Source organism: Patella vulgata, chromosome 1, assembly GCF_932274485.2.
Source record: "Patella vulgata chromosome 1, xgPatVulg1.2, whole genome shotgun sequence".
Lineage (NCBI taxonomy): Eukaryota > Metazoa > Mollusca > Gastropoda > Patellidae > Patella > Patella vulgata.
The window spans coordinates 45,636,603-45,661,875 of NC_065879.2; the positions used below are offsets into that span (position 1 = coordinate 45,636,603).

At 44.8% G+C, this 25,273-nt stretch overlaps 1 protein-coding gene across 1 annotated transcript in view; it reads left to right on the forward strand.

Annotated features, from left to right (window-relative positions):
* The window catches only part of LOC126809881 (uncharacterized), a 28,731-nt gene extending 4,685 nt beyond the window's left edge, over positions 1-24,046 (forward strand). The window contains exons 2-10 of the mRNA XM_056098682.1: positions 685-808; positions 5,110-5,191; positions 5,627-5,720; positions 5,841-6,082; positions 7,283-7,425; positions 8,074-8,231; positions 8,910-9,151; positions 11,192-11,889; positions 23,963-24,046. Of these exons, the coding sequence (XP_055954657.1) occupies positions 685-808; positions 5,110-5,191; positions 5,627-5,720; positions 5,841-6,082; positions 7,283-7,425; positions 8,074-8,231; positions 8,910-9,151; positions 11,192-11,889; positions 23,963-24,046 (1,867 nt within the window). The remainder of the gene's footprint in view (positions 1-684; positions 809-5,109; positions 5,192-5,626; positions 5,721-5,840; positions 6,083-7,282; positions 7,426-8,073; positions 8,232-8,909; positions 9,152-11,191; positions 11,890-23,962) is intronic.
* The last annotated feature ends 1,227 nt before the right edge of the window (positions 24,047-25,273 follow it).

Genomic DNA, 25,273 nt, shown 5'->3' on the forward strand with positions numbered 1-25,273 from the left:
CAGTTGACTCAATGACAGACCTTATGATACAGCGCGCACGTGCTAACCATTCGGCCATCCAACCCCCTCCTGGGAACATATCAAAATATGATTATAATATTCGCATAAATATATATTATTTATTGATTTATTTCGATAATCGGAGTGTGCGAATTATATAATAAAAATTGCCACCCCACAAAATCGAACACATTGATGTTCATTTTGAAATGAATTTGAAATATTATTATCATGCAAAACAGAATGATATTGGTCATTCTGGGTTTACATTCATTTTTGATAAATAGAAACTATAATTGATACTATATTCTTTTTTAATATCAAATATCATAGCACTCATCGATAAATTATTAAAAGCCCTCGAACAAAATCGTTTCTTTGTCGACTGTGTGTATTGATATATATTTTTATATATAAAGGAGTTGAATGAATGTAATGGCTTTTATTTAACGTCCTACCCATTCAGCCCCAACCTAGCAGAAATTGAAATCCAACTATCTCGGGATCTTTTAAGTGTACTCAATGGTTTTTTCTTTTCATCCGGACGACGCAACGCTGTTCCTATAAGGACATGTATGAGATTTTCCGTTTATTCAAAAAGAATCCAATATATCACAATAATAAATGTTCAGGAATGTTGGCAGAAAAATGGAATTAAACTACTAACACAAATTCAACAATTAGCGATAAAAACAGCGAATACTACATTTTGGCGCATAAACCAGCTAGGTCGGTTAATATTCCGAAATCAATACCAACTCCAAATGCCACGTCAGTGACATCGCTAACGTCAGTGAATATTACTTCAGTAAGCCCATATACCATATTTCAGAAATATCAGTAATCTCTACCACAAGGATCGACCCCTTGATGATTGCTACTTTAGCAGCCTCAGCGTTGTCGGTTACGTGTCCAACATCAGTTACAAATACAATTTCTTCTCCCTCACAGACAAGTAACGGCTGAGGTACAAATACCACTTCAACGTCAGTAACCGGTACAAAGCCCGTTACCATCCCTACCGCAGCAACTTCAACAAATCAGACTTCAGTTATCTCTGATATTTTAGCAACACCAGCTACAGTTGTATCATATTATATTCCCAAATATACTATTCAAAAAAAGTAGGGGATATTTGATTTTTAAGTGTTATTAAAGTCACCTAATGAAACTGACGAAGAAACAAATGACAAAATGAAATGAAGTTCACATTCATCGATTTATTCCAAATGATCGTTAGACTAAGTAAGGCACAGACTGACCATTATAAGGGTAAAATGATACCCGGGGTCAAACAGCAAAGTTACCACAGCATCACAACCAAGTCAGTAACGGGTAAATCCTCCTCTGTTTGCCAAACAAGCATTGATCCGACGTGGCATACTCCTAATGAGACGTCTAAGGTCATTTTGGTCCAGATTGTCCCATTCCTGTTGCAACGCAGCAGCAAGTTGTTGGACATTGGCAGGACGTTGTTGACGTTGACGTAACCTCTGTCCAAGCATGTCCCAGACATGCTCGATGGGGGAGAGGTCGGGACTCAGTGCTGGCCAAGGTAATGTGGTGATGTTCTGTTGTTGGAGGTAACCTGTAACGATCCTGGCCCTGTGACATCTTGCGTTGTCATCCTGGAAGATGAAACGGCGGCCATGACGTCGTGCGAACGGCACAGCATGGACTGCCAAGATGTTGTCCCGGTAGTACTGGCCTGTAACACGCCCTGCAACAACATGTAAAGCCGTTCTTCCAGCAACAGTGATGCCTCCCCACACCATAACAGAACCACCCCCAAATCGATCATGTCTGATGACGTTAACGTCTTGGAAGCGCTCGTTTCGACGACGCCACACCCTCCTACGTCTGTCCAAAAAATCAACAGTGAACCTTGACTCATCTGAAAACATCACATTGCTCCAGCGTCGATTATCCCAGTGTTGACGATCCCTACACCAACGACGTCTTGCCTGAATGTGATGATCTCTCAAACAAGGGATCACGCGAGGACGTCGGGCGCGAAGGTGACCCCTATGCAGTCGATTCCGAATCGTCTGGCCACTCACTCTCACACCAGTGTCTGTTTGAAGACGAGCGCTGATCTGATTTGCTGTGATGACACGATTTCTCAAGGCCAAGGTACGGATAAATCGATCCTGGGCTTGAGTTGTCGACCTGAGCGTGGTCTGTCCTGTACAGATTGTGTATCACGGTATCTGGACCATAGCCTGCTTATGACAGACTGAGAAACATTCATCGTCCGCGCCACAACCGCCTGTGTTGTGCCGATCTGTAGCATGCCAAGGGCACGTAACCTTTCATTTTGGGTAAGCCGACGCATATCAAAATTTGTTTTCTGGTCACTAAAACAATTAAACTGATGTTTCCACCCTGGAATTCAATGCCACAATGACTGTAACATTCAAAGTCAGAGTCGTGCAAATCTTGGGTTGGACCCCCATGATGATCCCAAGCATCACATGCATTCCATGCGGTAGCTATTGGTGCGTTTGGGCGTCACATGTAACTGGAAATGTTTCTTCTGTTAGGTTCTATAGTGACTTTTTTCGTAGTCATTTGCATATTTTAGTATTATGCCCCCAAAATCAAATATCCCCTACTTTTTTTGAATAGTATATATAACAATACATGCAGTCGCCTCCATAACAACAATTCACGAATTTAAAAATTGGAGACGTCAATTATTATAACATTTTTTCAGATTCTTCCATTAATTGTAATTTCTCCAAGAGAGAAACAAAGATTTTAAACAAAATGACTGAAAGATTTCTGTCACAAATTTTTGCACACCGACCAAAAATATAATATAATTGCTCTATAATCATTTCCTTTATTATATTTAGCTGTGAAATGAGGATTCTGTTAAGTATTCGAAATTCCATTAATATGGTTCTAATATTATTTCTGATTGCATCAAGTTCGGACGCAACCACAAGTGCTACTTCAGCAACATCGGCTACTAGTCCAACATCAGTGACAAGTGCCACTTCTGTTACCTCACCGACAAGTGCCACTTCTGTTACATCTCCAACATCACCAACTTCGGGGACAAGTCAGACTTCTGCTACATCAGTTACCTCTGCCACAAGTCAAACCTCCGTGACAAGTGCAACATCTGCAACATCGGCGACGTCGATTACTAGTCCAACATCGGTGACAAGTGCAACGTCTGCTACGTCACCGACAAGTGCCACTTCTGCTACATCACCAACATCCGTAACCAGTGCCACCTCTGTTACAAGTCCGACATCAGCGACTTCTGCTACATCTCCAACATCAGTAACCAGTGTCACCTCTGTTACAAGCCCCACATCAGTAACTTCGCCGACAAGCCACACTTCTGCTACATCAGTTACATCTGTCACAAGTCAAACCTCCGTGACAAGTGCTACGTCAGCAACATCAATAACGTCGGTAACTAGTCCAACATCTGTGACCAGTGCAACTTCTGCTACTTCGCCGACAAGTGCCACGTCTGCAACATCTCCAACATCAGTAACCAGTGTCACCTCTGTTACTAGCCCCACGTCGGCGACCTCTGCCACATCACAAACATCAGTAACCAGTGTCACCTCCGTTACAAGCCCCACATCAGTAACTTCCCCGACTAGTCAGACTTCTGCAACATCGGTTACCTCTGCCACAAGTCAAACCTCCGTGACAAGTGCAACATCTGCAACATCGGCGACATCGATTACAAGTCCCACATCAGTGACAAGTGCAACATCTGTGACGTCACCGAGAAGTGCCACTTCAGCTACATCTCCAACATCAGTAACCAGTGGCACCTCTGTTACAAGTCCGACGTCAGCGACTTCTGCTACATCTCCAACATCGGTAACCAGTGTCACCTCCGTTACTAGCCCCACATCAGTAACTTCGCCGGCAAGTCAGACTTCTGCAACATCCGATACATCTGCTACAAGTCAAACCTCCGTAACAAGCGCTACGTCAGCAACATCAATAACGTCGGTAACTAGTCCAACATCGGTGACCAGTGCAACTTCTGCAACCTCACCGACAAGTGCCACGTCTGCAACATCTCCAACATCATTAACCAGTGCCACCTCTATTACAAGTCCTACATCAGCGACTTCTGCTACATCCCCAACATCAGTAACCAGTGTCACTTCCGTTACAAGCCCCACATCAGCAACTTCGCGGACAAGTCAGACTTCTGCTACATCAGTTACCTCTGCCACAAGTCAAACCTCCGTGACAAGTGCAACATCTGCAACATCGGCGACGTCGATTACTAGTCCAACATCTGTGACAAGTGCAACGTCTGCTACGTCACCGACAAGTGTCACTTCTGCTACATCACCAACATCAGTAACCAGTGTCACCTCTGTTACAAGTCCGACGTCAGCGACTTCTGCTACATCTCCAACATCAGTAAACAGTGTTACCTCTGTTACAAGCCCCACATCAGTAACTTCGCCGACAAGCCACACTTCTGCTACATCAGTTACATCTGCCACAAGTCAAACCTCCGTCACAAGTGCTACGTCAGCAACATCAATAACGTCGGTAACTAGTCCAACATCAGTGACCAGTGCAACGTCTGCTACCTCGCCGACAAGTGCCACGTCTGCAACATCTCCAACATCAGTAACCAGTGTCACCTCTGTTACTAGCCCCAGGTCGGCGACCTCTGCCACATCACAAACATCAGTAACCAGTGTCACCTCCGTTACAAGCCCCACATCAGTAACTTCCCCGACAAGTCAGACTTCTGCAACATCAGATACATCTGCTACAAGTCAAACCTCCGTAACAAGCGCTACGTCAGCAACATCAATAACGTCGGTAACTAGTCCAACATCGGTGACCAGTGCAACTTCTGCAACCTCACCGACAAGTGCCACGTCTGCAACATCTCCAACATCATTAACCAGTGCCACCTCTATTACAAGTCCTACATCAGCGACTTCTGCTACATCCCCAACATCAGTAACCAGTGTCACTTCCGTTACAAGCCCCACATCAGCAACTTCGCAGACAAGTCAGACTTCTGCTACATCAGTTACCTCTGCCACAAGTCAAACCTCCGTGACAAGTGCAACATCTGCAACATCGGCGACGTCGATTACTAGTCCAACATCAGTGACAAGTGCAACGTCTGCTACATCACCGACAAGTGTCACTTCTGGTACATCACCAACATCAGTAACCAGTGCCACCTCTGTTACAAGTCCGACATCAGCGACTTCTGCTACATCCCCAACATCAGTAACCAGTGTCACCTCCGTTACAAGCCCCACATCAGTAACTTCCCCGACAAGTCAGACTTCTGCAACATCAGATACATCTGCCACAAGTCAAACCTCCGTGACAAGTGCAACGTCTGCTACGTCACCGACAAGTGTCACTTCTGCTACATCACCAACATCAGTAACCAGTGTCACCTCTGTTACAAGTCCGACGTCAGCGACTTCTGCTACATCTCCAACATCAGTAACCAGTGTTACCTCTGTTACAAGCCCCACATCAGTAACTTCGCCGACAAGCCACACTTCTGCTACATCAGTTACATCTGCCACAAGTCAAACCTCCGTCACAAGTGCTACGTCAGCAACATCAATAACGTCGGTAACTAGTCCAACATCAGTGACCAGTGCAACGTCTGCTACCTCGCCGACAAGTGCCACGTCTGCAACATCTCCAACATCAGTAACAAGTGTCACCTCTGTCACTAGCCCCACGTCGGCGACCTCTGCCACATCACAAACATCAGTAACCAGTGTCACCTCCGTTACAAGCCCCACATCAGTAACTTCCCCGACAAGTCAGACTTCTGCAACATCAGATACCTCTGCCACAAGTCAAACCTCCGTGACAAGTGCAACATCTGCAACATCGGCGACGTCGATTACTAGTCCAACATCAGTGACAAGTGCAACGTCTGCTACGTCACCGACAAGTGTCACTTCTGCTACATCACCAACATCAGTAACCAGTGCCACTTCTGTTACAAGTCCGACATCAGCGACTTCTGCTACATCCCCAACATCAGTAACCAGTGTCACCTCCGTTACAAGCCCCACATCAGTAACTTCCCCGACAAGTCAGACTTCTGCAACATCAGATACATCTGCCACAAGTCAAACCTCCGTGACAAGTGCAACATCTGCAACATCGGCGACGTCGATTACTAGTCCAACATCGGTGACAAGTGCAACGTCTGCTACGTCACCGACAAGTGTCACTTCTGCTACATCACCAACATCAGTAACCAGTGTCACCTCTGTTACAAGTCCGACGTCAGCGACCTCTGCTACATCTCCAACATCAGTAACCAGTGTTACCTCTGTTACAAGCCCCACATCAGTAAATTCGCCGACAAGCCACACTTCTGCTACATCAGTTACATCTGCCACAAGTCAAACCTCCGTCACAAGTGCTACGTCAGCAACATCAATAACGTCGGTAACTAGTCCAACATCAGTGACCAGTGCAACGTCTGCTACCTCGCCGACAAGTGCCACGTCTGCAACATCTCCAACATCAGTAACCAGTGTCACCTCTGTCACTAGCCCCACGTCGGCGACCTCTGCCACATCACAAACATCAGTAACCAGTGTCACCTCCGTTACAAGCCCCACATCAGTAACTTCCCCGACAAGTCAGACTTCTGCAACATCAGATACCTCTGCCACAAGTCAAACCTCCGTGACAAGTGCAACATCTGCAACATCGGCGACGTCGATTACTAGTCCAACATCAGTGACAAGTGCAACGTCTGCTACGTCACCGACAAGTGTCACTTCTGGTACATCACCAACATCAGTAACCAGTGCCACTTCTGTTACAAGTCCGACATCAGCGACTTCTGCTACATCCCCAACATCAGTAACCAGTGTCACCTCCGTTACAAGCCCCACATCAGTAACTTCCCCGACAAGTCAGACTTCTGCAACATCAGATACATCTGCCACAAGTCAAACCTCCGTGACAAGTGCAACATCTGCAACATCGGCGACGTCGATTACTAGTCCAACATCGGTGACAAGTGCAACGTCTGCTACGTCACCGACAAGTGTCACTTCTGCTACATCACCAACATCAGTAACCAGTGTCACCTCTGTTACAAGTCCGACGTCAGCGACCTCTGCTACATCTCCAACATCAGTAACCAGTGTTACCTCTGTTACAAGCCCCACATCAGTAACTTCGCCGACAAGCCACACTTCTGCTACATCAGTTACATCTGCCACAAGTCAAACCTCCGTCACAAGTGCTACGTCAGCAACATCAATAACGTCGGTAACTAGTCCAACATCAGTGACCAGTGCAACGTCTGCTACCTCGCCGACAAGTGCCACGTCTGCAACATCTCCAACATCAGTAACCAGTGTCACCTCTGTTACTAGCCCCACGTCGGCGACCTCTGCCACATCACAAACATCAGTAACCAGTGTCACCTCCGTTACAAGCCCCACATCAGTAACTTCTCCGACAAGTCAGACTTCTGCAACATCAGATACATCTGCTACAAGTCAATCCTCCGTAACAAGCGCTACGTCAGCAACATCAATAACGTCGTTAACTAGTCCAACATCGGTGACCAGTGTAACTTCTGCAACCTCACCGACAAGTGCCACGTCTGCAACATCTCCAACATCATTAACCAGTGCCACCTCTATTACAAGTCCTACATCAGCAACTTCTGCTACATCCCCAACATCAGTAACCAGTGTCACTTCCCTTACAAGCCCCACATCAGCAACTTCGCGGACAAGTCAGACTTCTGCTACATCAGTTACCTCTGCCACAAGTCAAACCTCCGTGACAAGTGCAACATCTGCAACATCGGCGACGTCGATTACTAGTCCAACATCTGTGACAAGTGCAACGTCTGCTACGTCACCGACAAGTGTCACTTCTGCTACATCACCAACATCAGTAACCAGTGCCACCTCTGTTACAAGTCCGACATCAGCGACTTCTGCTACATCCCCAACATCAGTAACCAGTGTCACTTCCGTTACAAGCCCCACATCAGCAACTTCGCGGACAAGTCAGACTTCTGCTACATCAGTTACCTCTGCCACAAGTCAAACCTCCGTGACAAGTGCAACATCTGCAACATCGGCGACGTCGATTACTAGTCCAACATCGGTGACAAGTGCAACGTCTGCTACGTCACCGACAAGTGTCACTTCTGCTACATCACCAACATCAGTAACCAGTGCCACCTCTGTTACAAGTCCGACGTCAGCGACTTCTGCTACATCTCCAACATCAGTAACCAGTGTTACCTCTGTTACAAGCCCCACATCAGTAACTTCGCCGACAAGCCACACTTCTGCTACATCAGTTACATCTGCCACAAGTCAAACCTCCGTGACAAGTGCTACGTCAGCAACATCAATAACGTCGGTAACTAGTCCAACATCAGTGACCAGTGCAACGTCTGCTACCTCGCCGACAAGTGCCACGTCTGCAACATCTCCAACATCAGTAACCAGTGTCACCTCTGTCACTAGCCCCACGTCGGCGACCTCTGCCACATCCCCAACATCAGTAACCAGTGTCACTTCCGTTACAAGCCCCACATCAGCAACTTCGCGGACAAGTCAGACTTCTGCTACATCAGTTACCTCTGCCACAAGTCAAACCTCCGTGACAAGTGCAACATCTGCAACATCGGCGACGTCGATTACTAGTCCAACATCTGTGACAAGTGCAACGTCTGCTACGTCACCGACAAGTGTCACTTCTGCTACATCACCAACATCAGTAACCAGTGCCACCTCTGTTACAAGTCCGACATCAGCGACTTCTGCTACATCCCCAACATCAGTAACCAGTGTCACTTCCGTTACAAGCCCCACATCAGCAACTTCGCGGACAAGTCAGACTTCTGCTACATCAGTTACCTCTGCCACAAGTCAAACCTCCGTGACAAGTGCAACATCTGCAACATCGGCGACGTCGATTACTAGTCCAACATCTGTGACAAGTGCAACGTCTGCTACGTCACCGACAAGTGTCACTTCTGCTACATCACCAACATCAGTAACCAGTGCCACCTCTGTTACAAGTCCGACATCAGCGACTTCTGCTACATCCCCAACATCAGTAACCAGTGTCACTTCCGTTACAAGCCCCACATCAGCAACTTCGCGGACAAGTCAGACTTCTGCTACATCAGTTACCTCTGCCACAAGTCAAACCTCCGTGACAAGCGCAACATCTGCAACATCGGCGACGTCGATTACTAGTCCAACATCTGTGACAAGTGCAACGTCTGCTACGTCACCGACAAGTGTCACTTCTGCTACATCACCAACATCAGTAACCAGTGCCACCTCTGTTACAAGTCCGACGTCAGCGACTTCTGCTACATCTCCAACATCAGTAACCAGTGTTACCTCTGTTACAAGCCCCACATCAGTAACTTCGCCGACAAGCCACACTTCTGCTACATCAGTTACATCTGCCACAAGTCAAACCTCCGTGACAAGTGCTACGTCAGCAACATCAATAACGTCGGTAACTAGTCCAACATCAGTGACCAGTGCAACGTCTGCTACCTCGCCGACAAGTGCCACGTCTGCAACATCTCCAACATCAGTAACCAGTGTCACCTCTGTCACTAGCCCCACGTCGGCGACCTCTGCCACATCCCCAACATCAGTAACCAGTGTCACTTCCGTTACAAGCCCCACATCAGCAACTTCGCGGACAAGTCAGACTTCTGCTACATCAGTTACCTCTGCCACAAGTCAAACCTCCGTGACAAGTGCAACATCTGCAACATCGGCGACGTCGATTACTAGTCCAACATCTGTGACAAGTGCAACGTCTGCTACGTCACCGACAAGTGTCACTTCTGCTACATCACCAACATCAGTAACCAGTGCCACCTCTGTTACAAGTCCGACGTCAGCGACTTCTGCTACATCTCCAACATCAGTAACCAGTGTTACCTCTGTTACAAGCCCCACATCAGTAACTTCGCCGACAAGCCACACTTCTGCTACATCAGTTACATCTGCCACAAGTCAAACCTCCGTCACAAGTGCTACGTCAGCAACATCAATAACGTCGGTAACTAGTCCAACATCAGTGACCAGTGCAACGTCTGCTACCTCGCCGACAAGTGCCACGTCTGCAACATCTCCAACATCAGTAACAAGTGTCACCTCTGTCACTAGCCCCACGTCGGCAACCTCTGCCACATCACAAACATCAGTAACCAGTGTCACCTCCGTTACAAGCCCCACATCAGTAACTTCCCCGACAAGTCAGACTTCTGCAACATCAGATACCTCTGCCACAAGTCAAACCTCCGTGACAAGTGCAACATCTGCAACATCGGCGACGTCGATTACTAGTCCAACATCAGTGACAAGTGCAACGTCTGCTACGTCACCGACAAGTGTCACTTCTGGTACATCACCAACATCAGTAACCAGTGCCACCTCTGTTACAAGTCCGACATCAGCGACTTCTGCTACATCCCCAACATCAGTAACCAGTGTCACCTCCATTACAAGCCCCACATCAGTAACTTCCCCGACAAGTCAGACTTCTGCAACATCAGATACATCTGCCACAAGTCAAACCTCCGTGACAAGTGCAACATCTGCAACATCGGCGACGTCGATTACTAGTCCAACATCTGTGACAAGTGCAACGTCTGCTACGTCACCGACAAGTGTCACTTCTGCTACATCACCATCATCAGTAACCAGTGTCACCTCTGTTACAAGTCCGACGTCAGCGACCTCTGCTACATCTCCAACATCAGTAACCAGTGTTACCTCTGTTACAAGCCCCACATCAGTAACTTCGCCGACAAGCCACACTTCTGCTACATCAGTTACATCTGCCACAAGTCAAACCTCCGTCACAAGTGCTACGTCAGCAACATCAATAACGTCGGTAACTAGTCCAACATCAGTGACCAGTGCAACGTCTGCTACCTCGCCGACAAGTGCCACGTCTGCAACATCTCCAACATCAGTAACCAGTGTCACCTCTGTTACTAGCCCCACGTCGGCGACCTCTGCCACATCACAAACATCAGTAACCAGTGTCACCTCCGTTACAAGCCCCACATCAGTAACTTCTCCGACAAGTCAGACTTCTGCAACATCAGATACATCTGCTACAAGTCAAACCTCCGTAACAAGCGCTACGTCAGCAACATCAATAACGTCGTTAACTAGTCCAACATCGGTGACCAGTGTAACTTCTGCAACCTCACCGACAAGTGCCACGTCTGCAACATCTCCAACATCATTAACCAGTGCCACCTCTATTACAAGTCCTACATCAGCGACTTCTGCTACATCCCCAACATCAGTGACCAGTGTCACTTCCCTTACAAGCCCCACATCAGCAACTTCGCGGACAAGTCAGACTTCTGCTACATCAGTTACCTCTGCCACAAGTCAAACCTCCGTGACAAGTGCAACATCTGCAACATCGGCGACGTCGATTACTAGTCCAACATCTGTGACAAGTGCAACGTCTGCTACGTCACCGACAAGTGTCACTTCTGCTACATCACCAACATCAGTAACCAGTGCCACCTCTGTTACAAGTCCGACATCAGCGACTTCTGCTACATCCCCAACATCAGTAACCAGTGTCACTTCCGTTACAAGCCCCACATCAGCAACTTCGCGGACAAGTCAGACTTCTGCTACATCAGTTACCTCTGCCACAAGTCAAACCTCCGTGACAAGTGCAACATCTGCAACATCGGCGACGTCGATTACTAGTCCAACATCTGTGACAAGTGCAACGTCTGCTACGTCACCGACAAGTGTCACTTCTGCTACATCACCAACATCAGTAACCAGTGCCACCTCTGTTACAAGTCCGACGTCAGCGACTTCTGCTACATCTCCAACATCAGTAACCAGTGTTACCTCTGTTACAAGCCCCACATCAGTAACTTCGCCGACAAGCCACACTTCTGCTACATCAGTTACATCTGCCACAAGTCAAACCTCCGTGACAAGTGCTACGTCAGCAACATCAATAACGTCGGTAACTAGTCCAACATCAGTGACCAGTGCAACGTCTGCTACCTCGCCGACAAGTGCCACGTCTGCAACATCTCCAACATCAGTAACCAGTGTCACCTCTGTCACTAGCCCCACGTCGGCGACCTCTGCCACATCCCCAACATCAGTAACCAGTGTCACTTCCGTTACAAGCCCCACATCAGCAACTTCGCGGACAAGTCAGACTTCTGCTACATCAGTTACCTCTGCCACAAGTCAAACCTCCGTGACAAGTGCAACATCTGCAACATCGGCGACGTCGATTACTAGTCCAACATCTGTGACAAGTGCAACGTCTGCTACGTCACCGACAAGTGTCACTTCTGCTACATCACCAACATCAGTAACCAGTGCCACCTCTGTTACAAGTCCGACGTCAGCGACTTCTGCTACATCTCCAACATCAGTAACCAGTGTTACCTCTGTTACAAGCCCCACATCAGTAACTTCGCCGACAAGCCACACTTCTGCTACATCAGTTACATCTGCCACAAGTCAAACCTCCGTCACAAGTGCTACGTCAGCAACATCAATAACGTCGGTAACTAGTCCAACATCAGTGACCAGTGCAACGTCTGCTACCTCGCCGACAAGTGCCACGTCTGCAACATCTCCAACATCAGTAACCAGTGTCACCTCTGTCACTAGCCCCACGTCGGCGACCTCTGCCACATCCCCAACATCAGTAACCAGTGTCACTTCCGTTACAAGCCCCACATCAGCAACTTCGCGGACAAGTCAGACTTCTGCTACATCAGTTACCTCTGCCACAAGTCAAACCTCCGTGACAAGTGCAACATCTGCAACATCGGCGACGTCGATTACTAGTCCAACATCTGTGACAAGTGCAACGTCTGCTACGTCACCGACAAGTGTCACTTCTGCTACATCACCAACATCAGTAACCAGTGCCACCTCTGTTACAAGTCCGACGTCAGCGACTTCTGCTACATCTCCAACATCAGTAACCAGTGTTACCTCTGTTACAAGCCCCACATCAGTAACTTCGCCGACAAGCCACACTTCTGCTACATCAGTTACATCTGCCACAAGTCAAACCTCCGTCACAAGTGCTACGTCAGCAACATCAATAACGTCGGTAACTAGTCCAACATCAGTGACCAGTGCAACGTCTGCTACCTCGCCGACAAGTGCCACGTCTGCAACATCTCCAACATCAGTAACAAGTGTCACCTCTGTCACTAGCCCCACGTCGGCGACCTCTGCCACATCACAAACATCAGTAACCAGTGTCACCTCCGTTACAAGCCCCACATCAGTAACTTCCCCAACAAGTCAGACTTCTGCAACATCAGATACCTCTGCCACAAGTCAAACCTCCGTGACAAGTGCAACATCTGCAACATCGGCGACGTCGATTACTAGTCCAACATCAGTGACAAGTGCAACGTCTGCTACGTCACCGACAAGTGTCACTTCTGGTACATCACCAACATCAGTAACCAGTGCCACCTCTGTTACAAGTCCGACATCAGCGACTTCTGCTACATCCCCAACATCAGTAACCAGTGTCACCTCCGTTACAAGCCCCACATCAGTAACTTCCCCGACAAGTCAGACTTCTGCAACATCAGATACATCTGCCACAAGTCAAACCTCCGTGACAAGTGCAACATCTGCAACATCGGCGACGTCGATTACTAGTCCAACATCTGTGACAAGTGCAACGTCTGCTACGTCACCGACAAGTGTCACTTCTGCTACATCACCAACATCAGTAACCAGTGTCACCTCTGTTACAAGTCCGACGTCAGCGACCTCTGCTACATCTCCAACATCAGTAACCAGTGTTACCTCTGTTACAAGCCCCACATCAGTAACTTCGCCGACAAGCCACACTTCTGCTACATCAGTTACATCTGCCACAAGTCAAACCTCCGTCACAAGTGCTACGTCAGCAACATCAATAACGTCGGTAACTAGTCCAACAGTGACCAGTGCAACGTCTGCTACCTCGCCGACAAGTGCCACGTCTGCAACATCTCCAACATCAGTAACCAGTGCCACCTCTGTTACAAGTCCGACATCAGCGACTTCTGCTATATCCCCAACATCAGTAACCAGTGTCACTTCCGTTACAAGCCCCACATCAGCAACTTCGCGGACAAGTCAGACTTCTCCTACATCAGTTACCTCTGCCACAAGTCAAACCTCCGTGACAAGTGCAACATCTGCAACATCGGCGACGTCGATTACTAGTCCAACATCGGTGACAAGTGCAACGTCTGCTACGTCACCGACAAGTGTCACTTCTGCTACATCACCAACATCAGTAACCAGTGTCACCTCTGTTACAAGTCCGACGTCAGCGACCTCTGCTACATCTCCAACATCAGTAACCAGTGTTACCTCTGTTACAAGCCCCACATCAGTAACTTCGCCGACAAGCCACACTTCTGCTACATCAGTTACATCTGCCACAAGTCAAACCTCCGTCACAAGTGCTACGTCAGCAACATCAATAACGTCGGTAACTAGTCCAACATCAGTGACCAGTGCAACGTCTGCTACCTCGCCGACAAGTGCCACGTCTGCAACATCTCCAACATCAGTAACCAGTGTCACCTCTGTTACTAGCCCCACGTCGGCGACCTCTGCCACATCACAAACATCAGTAACCAGTGTCACCTCCGTTACAAGCCCCACATCAGTAACTTCTCCGACAAGTCAGACTTCTGCAACATCAGATACATCTGCTACAAGTCAAACCTCCGTAACAAGCGCTACGTCAGCAACATCAATAACGTCGTTAACTAGTCCAATATCGGTGACCAGTGTAACTTCTGCAACCTCACCGACAAGTGCCACGTCTGCAACATCTCCAACATCATTAACCAGTGCCACCTCTATTACAAGTCCTATATCAGCGACTTCTGCTACATCCCCAACATCAGTAACCAGTGTCACTTCCCTTACAAGCCCCACATCAGCAACTTCGCGGACAAGTCAGACTTCTGCTACATCAGTTACCTCTGCCACAAGTCAAACCTCCGTGACAAGTGCAACATCTGCAACATCGGCGACGTCGATTACTAGTCCAACATCTGTGACAAGTGCAACGTCTGCTACGTCACCGACAAGTGTCACTTCTGCTACATCACCAACATCAGTAACCAGTGCCACCTCTGTTACAAGTCCGACATCAGCGACTTCTGCTACATCCCCAACATCAGTAACCAGTGTCACTTCCGTTACAAGCCCCACATCAGCAACTTCGCGGACAAGTCAGACTTCTGCTACATCAGTTACCTCTGCCACAAGTCAAACCTCCGTGACAAGTGCAACATCTGCAACATCGGCGACGTCGATTACTAGTCCAACATCTGTGACAAGTGCAACGTCTGCTACGTCACCGACAAGTGTCACTTCTGCTACATCACCAACATCAGTAACCAGTGCCACCTCTGTTACAAGCCCCACATCAGTAACTTCGCCGACAAGCCACACTTCTGCTACATCAGTTACATCTGCCACAAGTCAAACCTCCGTCACAAGTGCTACGTCAGCAACATCAATAACGTCGGTAACTAGTCCAACATCAGTGACCAGTGCAACGTCTGCTACCTCGCCGACAAGTGATACATCTGCTACAAGTCAAACCTCCGTAACAAGCGCTACGTCAGCAACATCAATAACGTCGGTAACTAGTCCAACATCGGTGACCAGTGCAACTTCTCCAACCTCACCGACAAGTGCCACGTCTGCAACATCTCCAACATCATTAACCAGTGCCACCTCTATTACAAGTCCTACATCAGCGACTTCTGCTACATCCCCAACATCAGTAACCAGTATCACTTCCGTTACAAGCCCCACATCAGCAACTTCGCGGACAAGTCAGACTTCTGCTACATCAGTTACCTCTGCCACAAGTCAAACCTCCGTGACAAGTGCAACATCTGCAACATCGGTGACGTCGATTACTAGTCCAACATCGGTGACAAGTGCAACGTCTGCTACGTCACCGACAAGTGTCACTTCTGCTACCTCACCAACATCCGTAACCAGTGCCACCTCTGTTACAAGTCCGACGTCAGCGACTTCTGCTACATCTCCAACATCAGTAACCAGTGTCACCTCTGTTACAAGCCCCACATCAGTAACTTCGCCGACAAGCCACACTTCTGCTACATCAGTTACATCTGCCACAAGTCAAACCTCCGTGACAAGTGCTACGTCAGCAACATCAATAACGTCGGTAACTAGTCCAACATCTGTGACCAGTGCGACTTCTGCTACCTCGCCGACAAGTGCCACGTCTGCAACATCTCCAACACCAGTAACCAGTGTCACCTCTGTTACTAGCCCCACGTCGGCGACCTCTGCCACATCACAAGCATCAGTAACCAGTGTCACCTCCGTTACAAGCCCCACATCAGCAACTTCGCCGACAAGTCAGACTTCTGCTACATCAGATACGTCTGCTACAAGTCAAACCTCCGTAACAAGCGCTACGTCAGCAACATCAATAACGTCGGTAACTAGTCCAACATCGGTGACCAGTGTAACTTCTGCAACCTCACCGACAAGTGCCACGTCTGCAACATCTCCAACATCCTTAACCAGTGCCACCTCTATTACAAGTCCTACATCAGCGACTTCTGCTACATCCCCAACATCAGTAACTAGTGTCACTTCCGTTACAAGCCCCACATCAGCAACTTCGCGGACAAGTCAGACTTCTGCTACATCAGTTACCTCTGCCACAAGTCAAACCTCCGTGACAAGTGCAACATCTGCAACATCGGCGACGTCGATCACTAGTCCAACATCTGTGACAAGTGCAACGTCTGCTACGTCACCGACAAGTGTCACTTCTGCTACATCACCAACATCAGTAACTAGTGCCACCTCTGTTACAAGTCCGACGTCAGCGACTTCTGCTACATCTCCAACATCAGTAACCAGTGTTACCTCTGTTACAAGCCCCACATCAATAACTTCGCCGACAAGCCACACTTCTGCTACATCAGTTACATCTGCCACAAGTCAAACCTCCGTGACAAGTACTACGTCAGCAACATCAATAACGTCGGTAACTAGTCCAACATCAGTGACCAGTGCAACGTCTGCTACCTCGCCGACAAGTGCCACGTCTGCAACATCTCCAACATCAGTAACCAGTGTCACCTCTGTTACTAGCCCCACGTCGGCGACCTCTGCCACATCACAAACATCAGTAACCAGTGTCACCTCCGTTACAAGCCCCACATCAGTATCTTCCCCGACAAGTCAGACTTCTGCAACATCAGATACATCTGCTACAAGTCAAACCTCTGTAACAAGCGCTACGTCAGCAACATCAATAACGTCGGTAACTAGTCCAACATCGGTGACCAGTGCAACTTCTGCAACCTCACCGACAAGTGCCACGTCTGCAACATCTCCAACATCATTAACCAGTGCCACCTCTGTTACAAGCCCGACGTCAGCGACTTCTGCTACATCTCCAACATCAGTAACCAGTGTCACCTCCGTTACTAGCCCCACATCAGTAACTTCGCCGACAAGTCATACTTCTGCTACATCAGCTACCTCTGCCACAAGTCAAACATCAGTGACCAGTCCTTTTAAATTATGTAAGTAGTTTAGTTCCCCTTTACTTTTCATTTAATTAAAGACACACTAGTTTATAAAGAGTTGGCCATTCTTTCTATAATTATTCAAAATTAGATGATAAAAAAAATGTTACTTTGTTCTGAAAGGAACTGACTAGAAAAAGGCATCAATATTGTGTCTGCACCATCTATGAGAATTAGCGATCGTTTGATTGGCAGACGATAACTCCACCCACATATTCTCAAGTAGTGAAATCAGCGACTAACGGTAAACATTAGCTTGGTCCGCCATTTATTGATTTAATTTTAAATGGACGACTGTTTAAATCCAAACTGTATGCAAGCCAACCATTGGTCTACATAGTTGATTTTGCGTTTGTCGTGTAAATAAAGGTATAATTAATGATTTCTATAACATCTGAAGCCTAAATAAAGACTTGCAATAGGCAGATTTAGCTCTTGCATAATGTATGTTAAAATTGAAATAATGGTGATGCTATAAACCTTCTCCGTGTCCATTTGTTTTAGATATTTACAATAGATAATACTAATACAACAAATGCTATGCTTGATCTAATACAATATTGTTTGATATATATAGATAAAATATCATGTGTTTCAACATGTATTGGTGCTAATGACGGCTATTATCCTGACTGCTCCGACTGTACCAAATATTTCTACTGCATCAATCAATTTACATTTTCGCTGACGTGTTCCGTTGGTCTTATGTATAGTGCCGAGAAAGGAATATGTGACTACACCAATAATGTAATATGCAGGTAAGTCCTTTGCATGTTAAATGTTTTCAAATGTCGTCTGCAGAAAACGACACGTGCTTGACACGTGACCAGATAATGGAGAGAGGCGGAAATAGGGATTTTATAATTTTTGATGGTCACGGAGATAACAACAGAGCACAAATTTCAAACGTATTTTTCTTAATATGTACTAAATTTCAAATGAATTTTTCCTCAATACTTAATTTCAAAGGCGTTTTTCTCAATACTTAAATATATAGTCCGGTCGCCAAACCCAATTTTTCGAGTGAACCTGGAAATTATATACAAAGTTTTTTTATGATTGATTTTAGTAGCCGATTGTGTCCTCTTTCAGAATCTGCCGGGTGAACATTGGTCACCCTTGAGCGTTTTGAGAAATTCAAGATGGCGTCCAAGACGGCCGCCACATCAAATAATTCCCTATAGCTCCCATAGTATTTATTCTAGGATGATAATTTTGGTGTCTAACCGTATGTTTTTGGGGTCAAGGAATACACTGAAATCATGTATTATGTTGTGGAGTGATTAGATGATATTAAAACCAAACATGCCAGACAATATAGCCTTTTCACTAGTTATCGGCGGTTGGGGGCAATTATTTCACCGAACCAAACTATATCAGGAGATAAACTATATATTTCTGGACATAAGAGCGTATGAGTGATAGGATAACACCACATACATCCCTATCAGGGCATTCAGGGCCACATGGGTCGGCCCTGAAAAAGGGGACATAAGCTGATTGTTAAAAATTTAAAAAAAACAAATTCTACCCGCATAACAGGAACATAACTTCCACAAAACTAGGTAATATCCAGTTTAATACCTTAGTCGTGTTTCTGGCTGCAACCTGTGACAACACAAGCGCAAAATATTGTATATTCTAAGCCCTCCCTAGTGCAGCTACAAGCACACGTACTACATGAGCTGTCACTGTTGCATCCACATCTGATGAGCCACATGGCAGACTCGGGACCAAGTTTACCGGTTGTGATGTTTTCAATTTAGTGTCCTTCTCCCAGCAATACAGTTCCGGATCAAGTTCCGACGGATTCCGATCTTCCAGTGAACGCCACTCAATAGCTTAGCGATGTCGTATTTTTATGTTCACTGCAATCCATCATTCGTTGGAGCTAGACTACATGGTTTAGGTAGGGATGATGTCGATACATTTCCAGTTTTAGATGCCTAATACCTTCCAGCGTGTTTTAAGTCATCGATTTGCAAGAGCTCGGTCCAAAATCTCCAATCCAGGAAAGAACAACCGTTGACATTGGTCAAACTACGGAGAAACACATGTCAATTATCATTGAAATCCTGCCAGCTCATTCTCTTACTGGATGTGACACGGATACATGATGTTGCGTCGGGTGGAAATCAACATTTTTGAAAGTGGTTAGAGCTTGATTTTATTTTCTCTCACCCCACTCGTCAGAGTAATAGACACTTCAATAGAATCATTGCTCACACAGTTACACAGGCCACTGTATTTATGTAAGCTTTTTTTATGAACAGAGTTCTAAAAATCTATGTCTGAAACACGCTGGAGGGTGTGGACATCTAAAACTGGATTGTATCGTCATTATTCTCCAACCAAACCATGTAATCTTGCTCAACGAATGATACATTTGCAGAGAACGTAAAAAGAGCTCATCACCAAGCTATTGTGTGGCGTTCACTGGAAGATCGGAATCCATCGGAACTTGATCTGGAACAGTATTGCTGGGAGAAAGATACCAAATTGAAAACATTACAACCGGTAAACTTGCTTCAGAGTCTGCCATGTGGCTCATCAGATGTGGATGCAGTAGTGACAGTTCATGTAGTACGTGTGCTTGTAGCTGCACTAGGGATGGCTTAGAATATGCAATATTTTGTGCTTGTACTGTCAATCTGGGGTTTTGATTGACAGATTGGTCTGATAAAGTGGAGTAATAAAGACTTTGATTAGGACCAAAAATTTAAAATATTCAAAAGTAAGTTTTAAAATGCATTTTAAATACTGCGTATGTAGATAAAGCAAAGGTTGAAATACAAAGTCGCATACCTATTTTGGTATAAAATGGTCGACGGTTTGTCAAAAAAAACCTAACCTTCTTTTTTGACAAATATCAATTGTCCAGCGAGTTTCAAGTGTGAATAATATGTCCATGTCTTTTACCGTTCCAGTAATGATCTGGAGCATAAGTTATTGACAGTGAAGAACGTATGTTTTGTTTAAATTGATTTTTGTTCAATTGGACGTTGAGTGGTTGTTTAGTGGGATTCTCTTAAAGAATTCCCCACCCAAAGAGATGCTTGGAAGAAAGACATTTGGTTAAAGTTAGTTCTACAATATAGAGTCCTTAATTCACTTACTTTTAATGGGATTTTCTAAAAAAAGAACATTCCCACCCGAAAAGTTGCTGAGAAGAAAGGCATTTGGTTCAAGTCTGTTCTACAATATGGATTACTAATTGTACTTACATTTCGTATGTTACATTGTGATAGTGACTGTTGGTATGTTTCAAATGTCATATAAACACGCATGTATTCTCTATTTCTTTTTTTGATTCGGATTCGCGTATGTCGTCACGTTTCTCACGAACCGACGAATCTGATATATTAGTCCGGCAGACCTATGACTGAACCTGGAAATTGTATACAAAGTTTTTTTATGATTGATTTTAGTAGCCTAGGGTGTCCTCGTTCAGAATCTGCCGGGTGAACCCCGGTCACCCTTGAGCGTTTTGAGAAATTCAAGATGGCGTCCAAGACGGCCGCCACATCAAATAATCCCCTATAGCTCCCATAGTATTTATTCTAGGATGATAATTTTGGTGTCTAACCGTATGTTTCTGGGGTCAAGGAATACACTGAAATCATTTATTATGTTGTGGCGTGATTAGATGATATTAAAATCAAACATGCCAGACAATATGACCCTTTAACTCGTTATCGGCGGTTGGGGCGAATATTTCACCGAACCAAACTAAATCTAGAGACAAACTATATATTTCTGGATATAGGAGCGTATGAGTGATAGGATAACACCAAATACAGCCCTATCAGGGGCTCCGGGGCCACATGGGTCGGTCCTGAAAATGGAGACACAAGCTGATTGATGAACATTTAAAAAAAACTATTTCTAACCGCAAAACAGGAACATAACTTCCACAAAACTAGGTAATATCCAGTTTAATACTTTAGTCGGGATTATTTGATGTGGCGGCCGTCTTGGACGCCATCTTGAATTTCTCAAAACGCTCAAGGGTGACCGGGGTTCACCCGGCAGATTCTGAACGAGGACACCCTAGGCTACTAAAATCAATCATAAAAAAAACTTTGTATACAATTTCCAGGTTCAGTCATAGGTCTGCCGGACTAATATATCAGATTCGTCGGTTCGTGAGAAACGTGACGACATACGCGAATCCGAATCAAAAAAAGAAATAGAGAATACATGCGTGTTTATATGACATTTGAAACATACCAACAGTCACTATCACAATGTAACATACGAAATGTAAGTACAATTAGTAATCCATATTGTAGAACAGACTTGAACCAAATGCCTTTCTTCTCAACAACTTTTCGGGTGGGAATGTTCTTTTTTAGAAAATCCCATTAAAAGTAAGTGAATTAAGGACTCTATATTGTAGAACTAACTTTAACCAAATGTCTTTCTTCCAAATGTCTTTCTTAAGAGAATCCCACTAAACAACCACCCAACGTCCAATTGAACCAAAATCAATTTAAACAAAACATACGTTCTTCACTGTCAATAACTCATGCCCCAGATCATTACTGGAACGGTAAAAGACATGGACATATTATTCACACTTGAAACTCGCTGGACAATTGATATTTGTCAAAAAAGAAGGTTAGGTTTTTTTTGACAAACCGTCGACCATTTTATACCAAAATAGGTATGCGACTTTGTATTTCAACCTTTGCTTTATCTACATACGCAGTATTTAAAATGCATTTTAAAACTTACTTTTGAATATTTTAAATTTTTGGTCCTAATCAAAGTTTTTATTACTCCACTTTATCAGACCAATCTGTCAATCAAAACCCCAGATACAGAAAAATCCGCGAAATGCTTTGAACGGTTTTGGTTAATAAGATGTTTGATTGGCCGTCTTATCAAGTTCAAAGGTGCTAGTGTGCTGTCGTCACAGACAAAAAGTAGAACACACTTCGATGTTACCATGCGAATCAATGGAATTAACATTATTGTTTAAAGATTACATACATGCGTTATAGAATTCATCATTAAATCTCTAATAGAATTACCACTCCCAAAAAGAATGGTTCAATCCCGTTCAGTGCTTACAGAAATATCATGAATTGAAAATGTAACAAGGCACCATCATCTTTATTTGCCTTTAGCCAGATTGATGGGCCTGTTTTAAATTCGATTGAATCAAAGCTGGGTGATTACCTAGCGTTGGTAATTTGATTTGGTTTCTTAATTAAATGGTAAATAATCAATCTGAGCACATACTAGCGTGAATTAAGCCGTTAGAAATTTGATATTTCCTGAAAACTACAAATCACGTATCGTTACTTTAAATTACAATGTGTTTTTTTGATCTATAAACATATGTATTGCTATGACGTTGTTTTATTTTATATCTATGTTTTCTTTTAAATTTCACAGTACCACTAGTGCAACAACAACTATTCAAACAAGCCCAACAAGTGCAACGTCACAAACCAGTCCTACGTCGTTTGTGCCGAGCGAAACGTCACCAGTCAGCGTGACATCGCCGACTAGTATTACGTCACCTACAACTACTTCGTCACCCACCAGTATGACAAGTCCAACTTCCGTTACCAGCGCCACGTCAGCAACAAGTCCTACGTCACCTTCATTTTGTAAGTATTTAAGTACATTCGGTTTATCACTATATTGTCTGCGATATCACTTCGGTGGAAGCGGACGTTAAATAAAGCTATTTCACATACAATCACGTATATCTTAAATAGCTATGTTAGACCATGAACATTTTATGGTAACTTCCTGGCTAGGGAATTATTACAGACAACAAATCTGCTGTTACAAATATATTTATTTTAACCGTACTATAAGTCATTTTATATTTTCCAGATAAAACAGATTGTATATTATCTTGTGGTGTTACTCACACTGGTTATTTTCCTGACTGTTCTGATTGTACCAAATATTTCTACTGTTCTGGTGGATCTCAAACTGCTCTGGTATGTCCATCGGGTCTTCAATATAACTCAGCTTCTGGAATATGTGACTTTTCCTATAATGTCCTGTGTCAGTAAGTACATTATGGTTTTTTTTTTAAAAATCAGGCTGGTACTGAAATTTATGGAGTGTGTACTAACACCCCGTTTGCTTGAAAAGCAATTTATAAAAATATTTCTTACTCTCGGTAGCTGACTGTTCGTTAAATTCCCAGTCATCAAATCAGCTCTTCAACATAAACTGCAAATTTAATCTCTTCGGACTATTAGCGTAATGAATTATTCGACGAAATGGTTTTATTGCCACATGGCTTACTATTACGATAATTAATATCATGTTTTGTTTTTTCCCTTTAAGAACAACTATTACTATAACAACAACAGTAACAAGTCCAACAAGTGCAACGTCACAGACAAGCCCTACGTCATTTGTGCCGAGTGAAACGTCACCAGTTAGTGTGACATCACCAACTAGTATTACGTCACCCACAACTACTACCTCACCCACAAGTATGACAAGTCCAACTTCCGTCACAAGTGTCACGTCAGCAACAAGCCCTACGTCACCATCTTTCTGTAAGTTGCATTCTTTCAAAACATTTGTGCGTTTTTTAAAATCCAAATCTAGTACACATATTATAGACATTTTAAACACATACCGGCACTTTCTATATCATACCTGAACGAACAAAAGTACTGGCCATAGATAATCTAAACTGTACCGTACAATTATTTAATATTTGTTAGTTAAAGTAGCTAAGTCTCTAACTCAATATCATCCAAAATCTTCAATATTGAAAACACGATTTATTTGTCAAATTAAATCAACATTCATGTTGTGATCTTACCGGAAAAAGATGGGCTTTTGATATCCAATATTTAAGACAAAATAAACATTTTACCATTGGTACACGAATCGTGTACCATAATGCGCTTCAGCCCAAGTTGTATCAAGAGACTCGAGGGACGAGGCTAGACACATTGCACCAAATCAAACGGCCACAGATCACTAAACATTTGCCCATTGACTTTAATGTTAATTCTCGTCTCTTAGACCGTCTCTAACTTTTTCCCAAATTTTCGTTGGGTAGAACGCTTTCTACCACAGATGGAGCAACATGTGGCAACCTCTTGCCCAAAAGCACGTATGAGGTTCACCATGGAAAACTTGAGATACACAAGCTGGAAGTAGAGACAAGAAAACATGCAATTGCGGACCCCACATTTCAACCTAACCAACCTCTCAACTCTTGTATCCTTCCGCCTAAAATATTCACCAAAACCTGGTAAAAATGTATTTTCAAACCCTTTTCTTCGATTCTACACCAAAAAGTCAACAAAAATCGCCATGCAAAAGGGGCAAAAAGGGAAAGGGAGAGAAAGACTAAAAATAACTTTTGCCCTACAGAAAATTTGGTGAGCTGTGTCCAAACGGCGTATATAGACTGGAATAACCAGACGCTAGAAATTTGCACTCGCTTGAGACTGCTGGCTTATTTCGCCGAACATAACTGATTTGAAATTGGAGTAAAAACGGAAACCATTGAATGTAAATCAGTTTATATACATTCATATTACAGTATTATATGCGTTGCGACCCACTAATTTGTCAATCTCTAGGTCCCAAATGTTAGCGATTTAGCTCCTTTAAACTTTTTAAAAAGTATTT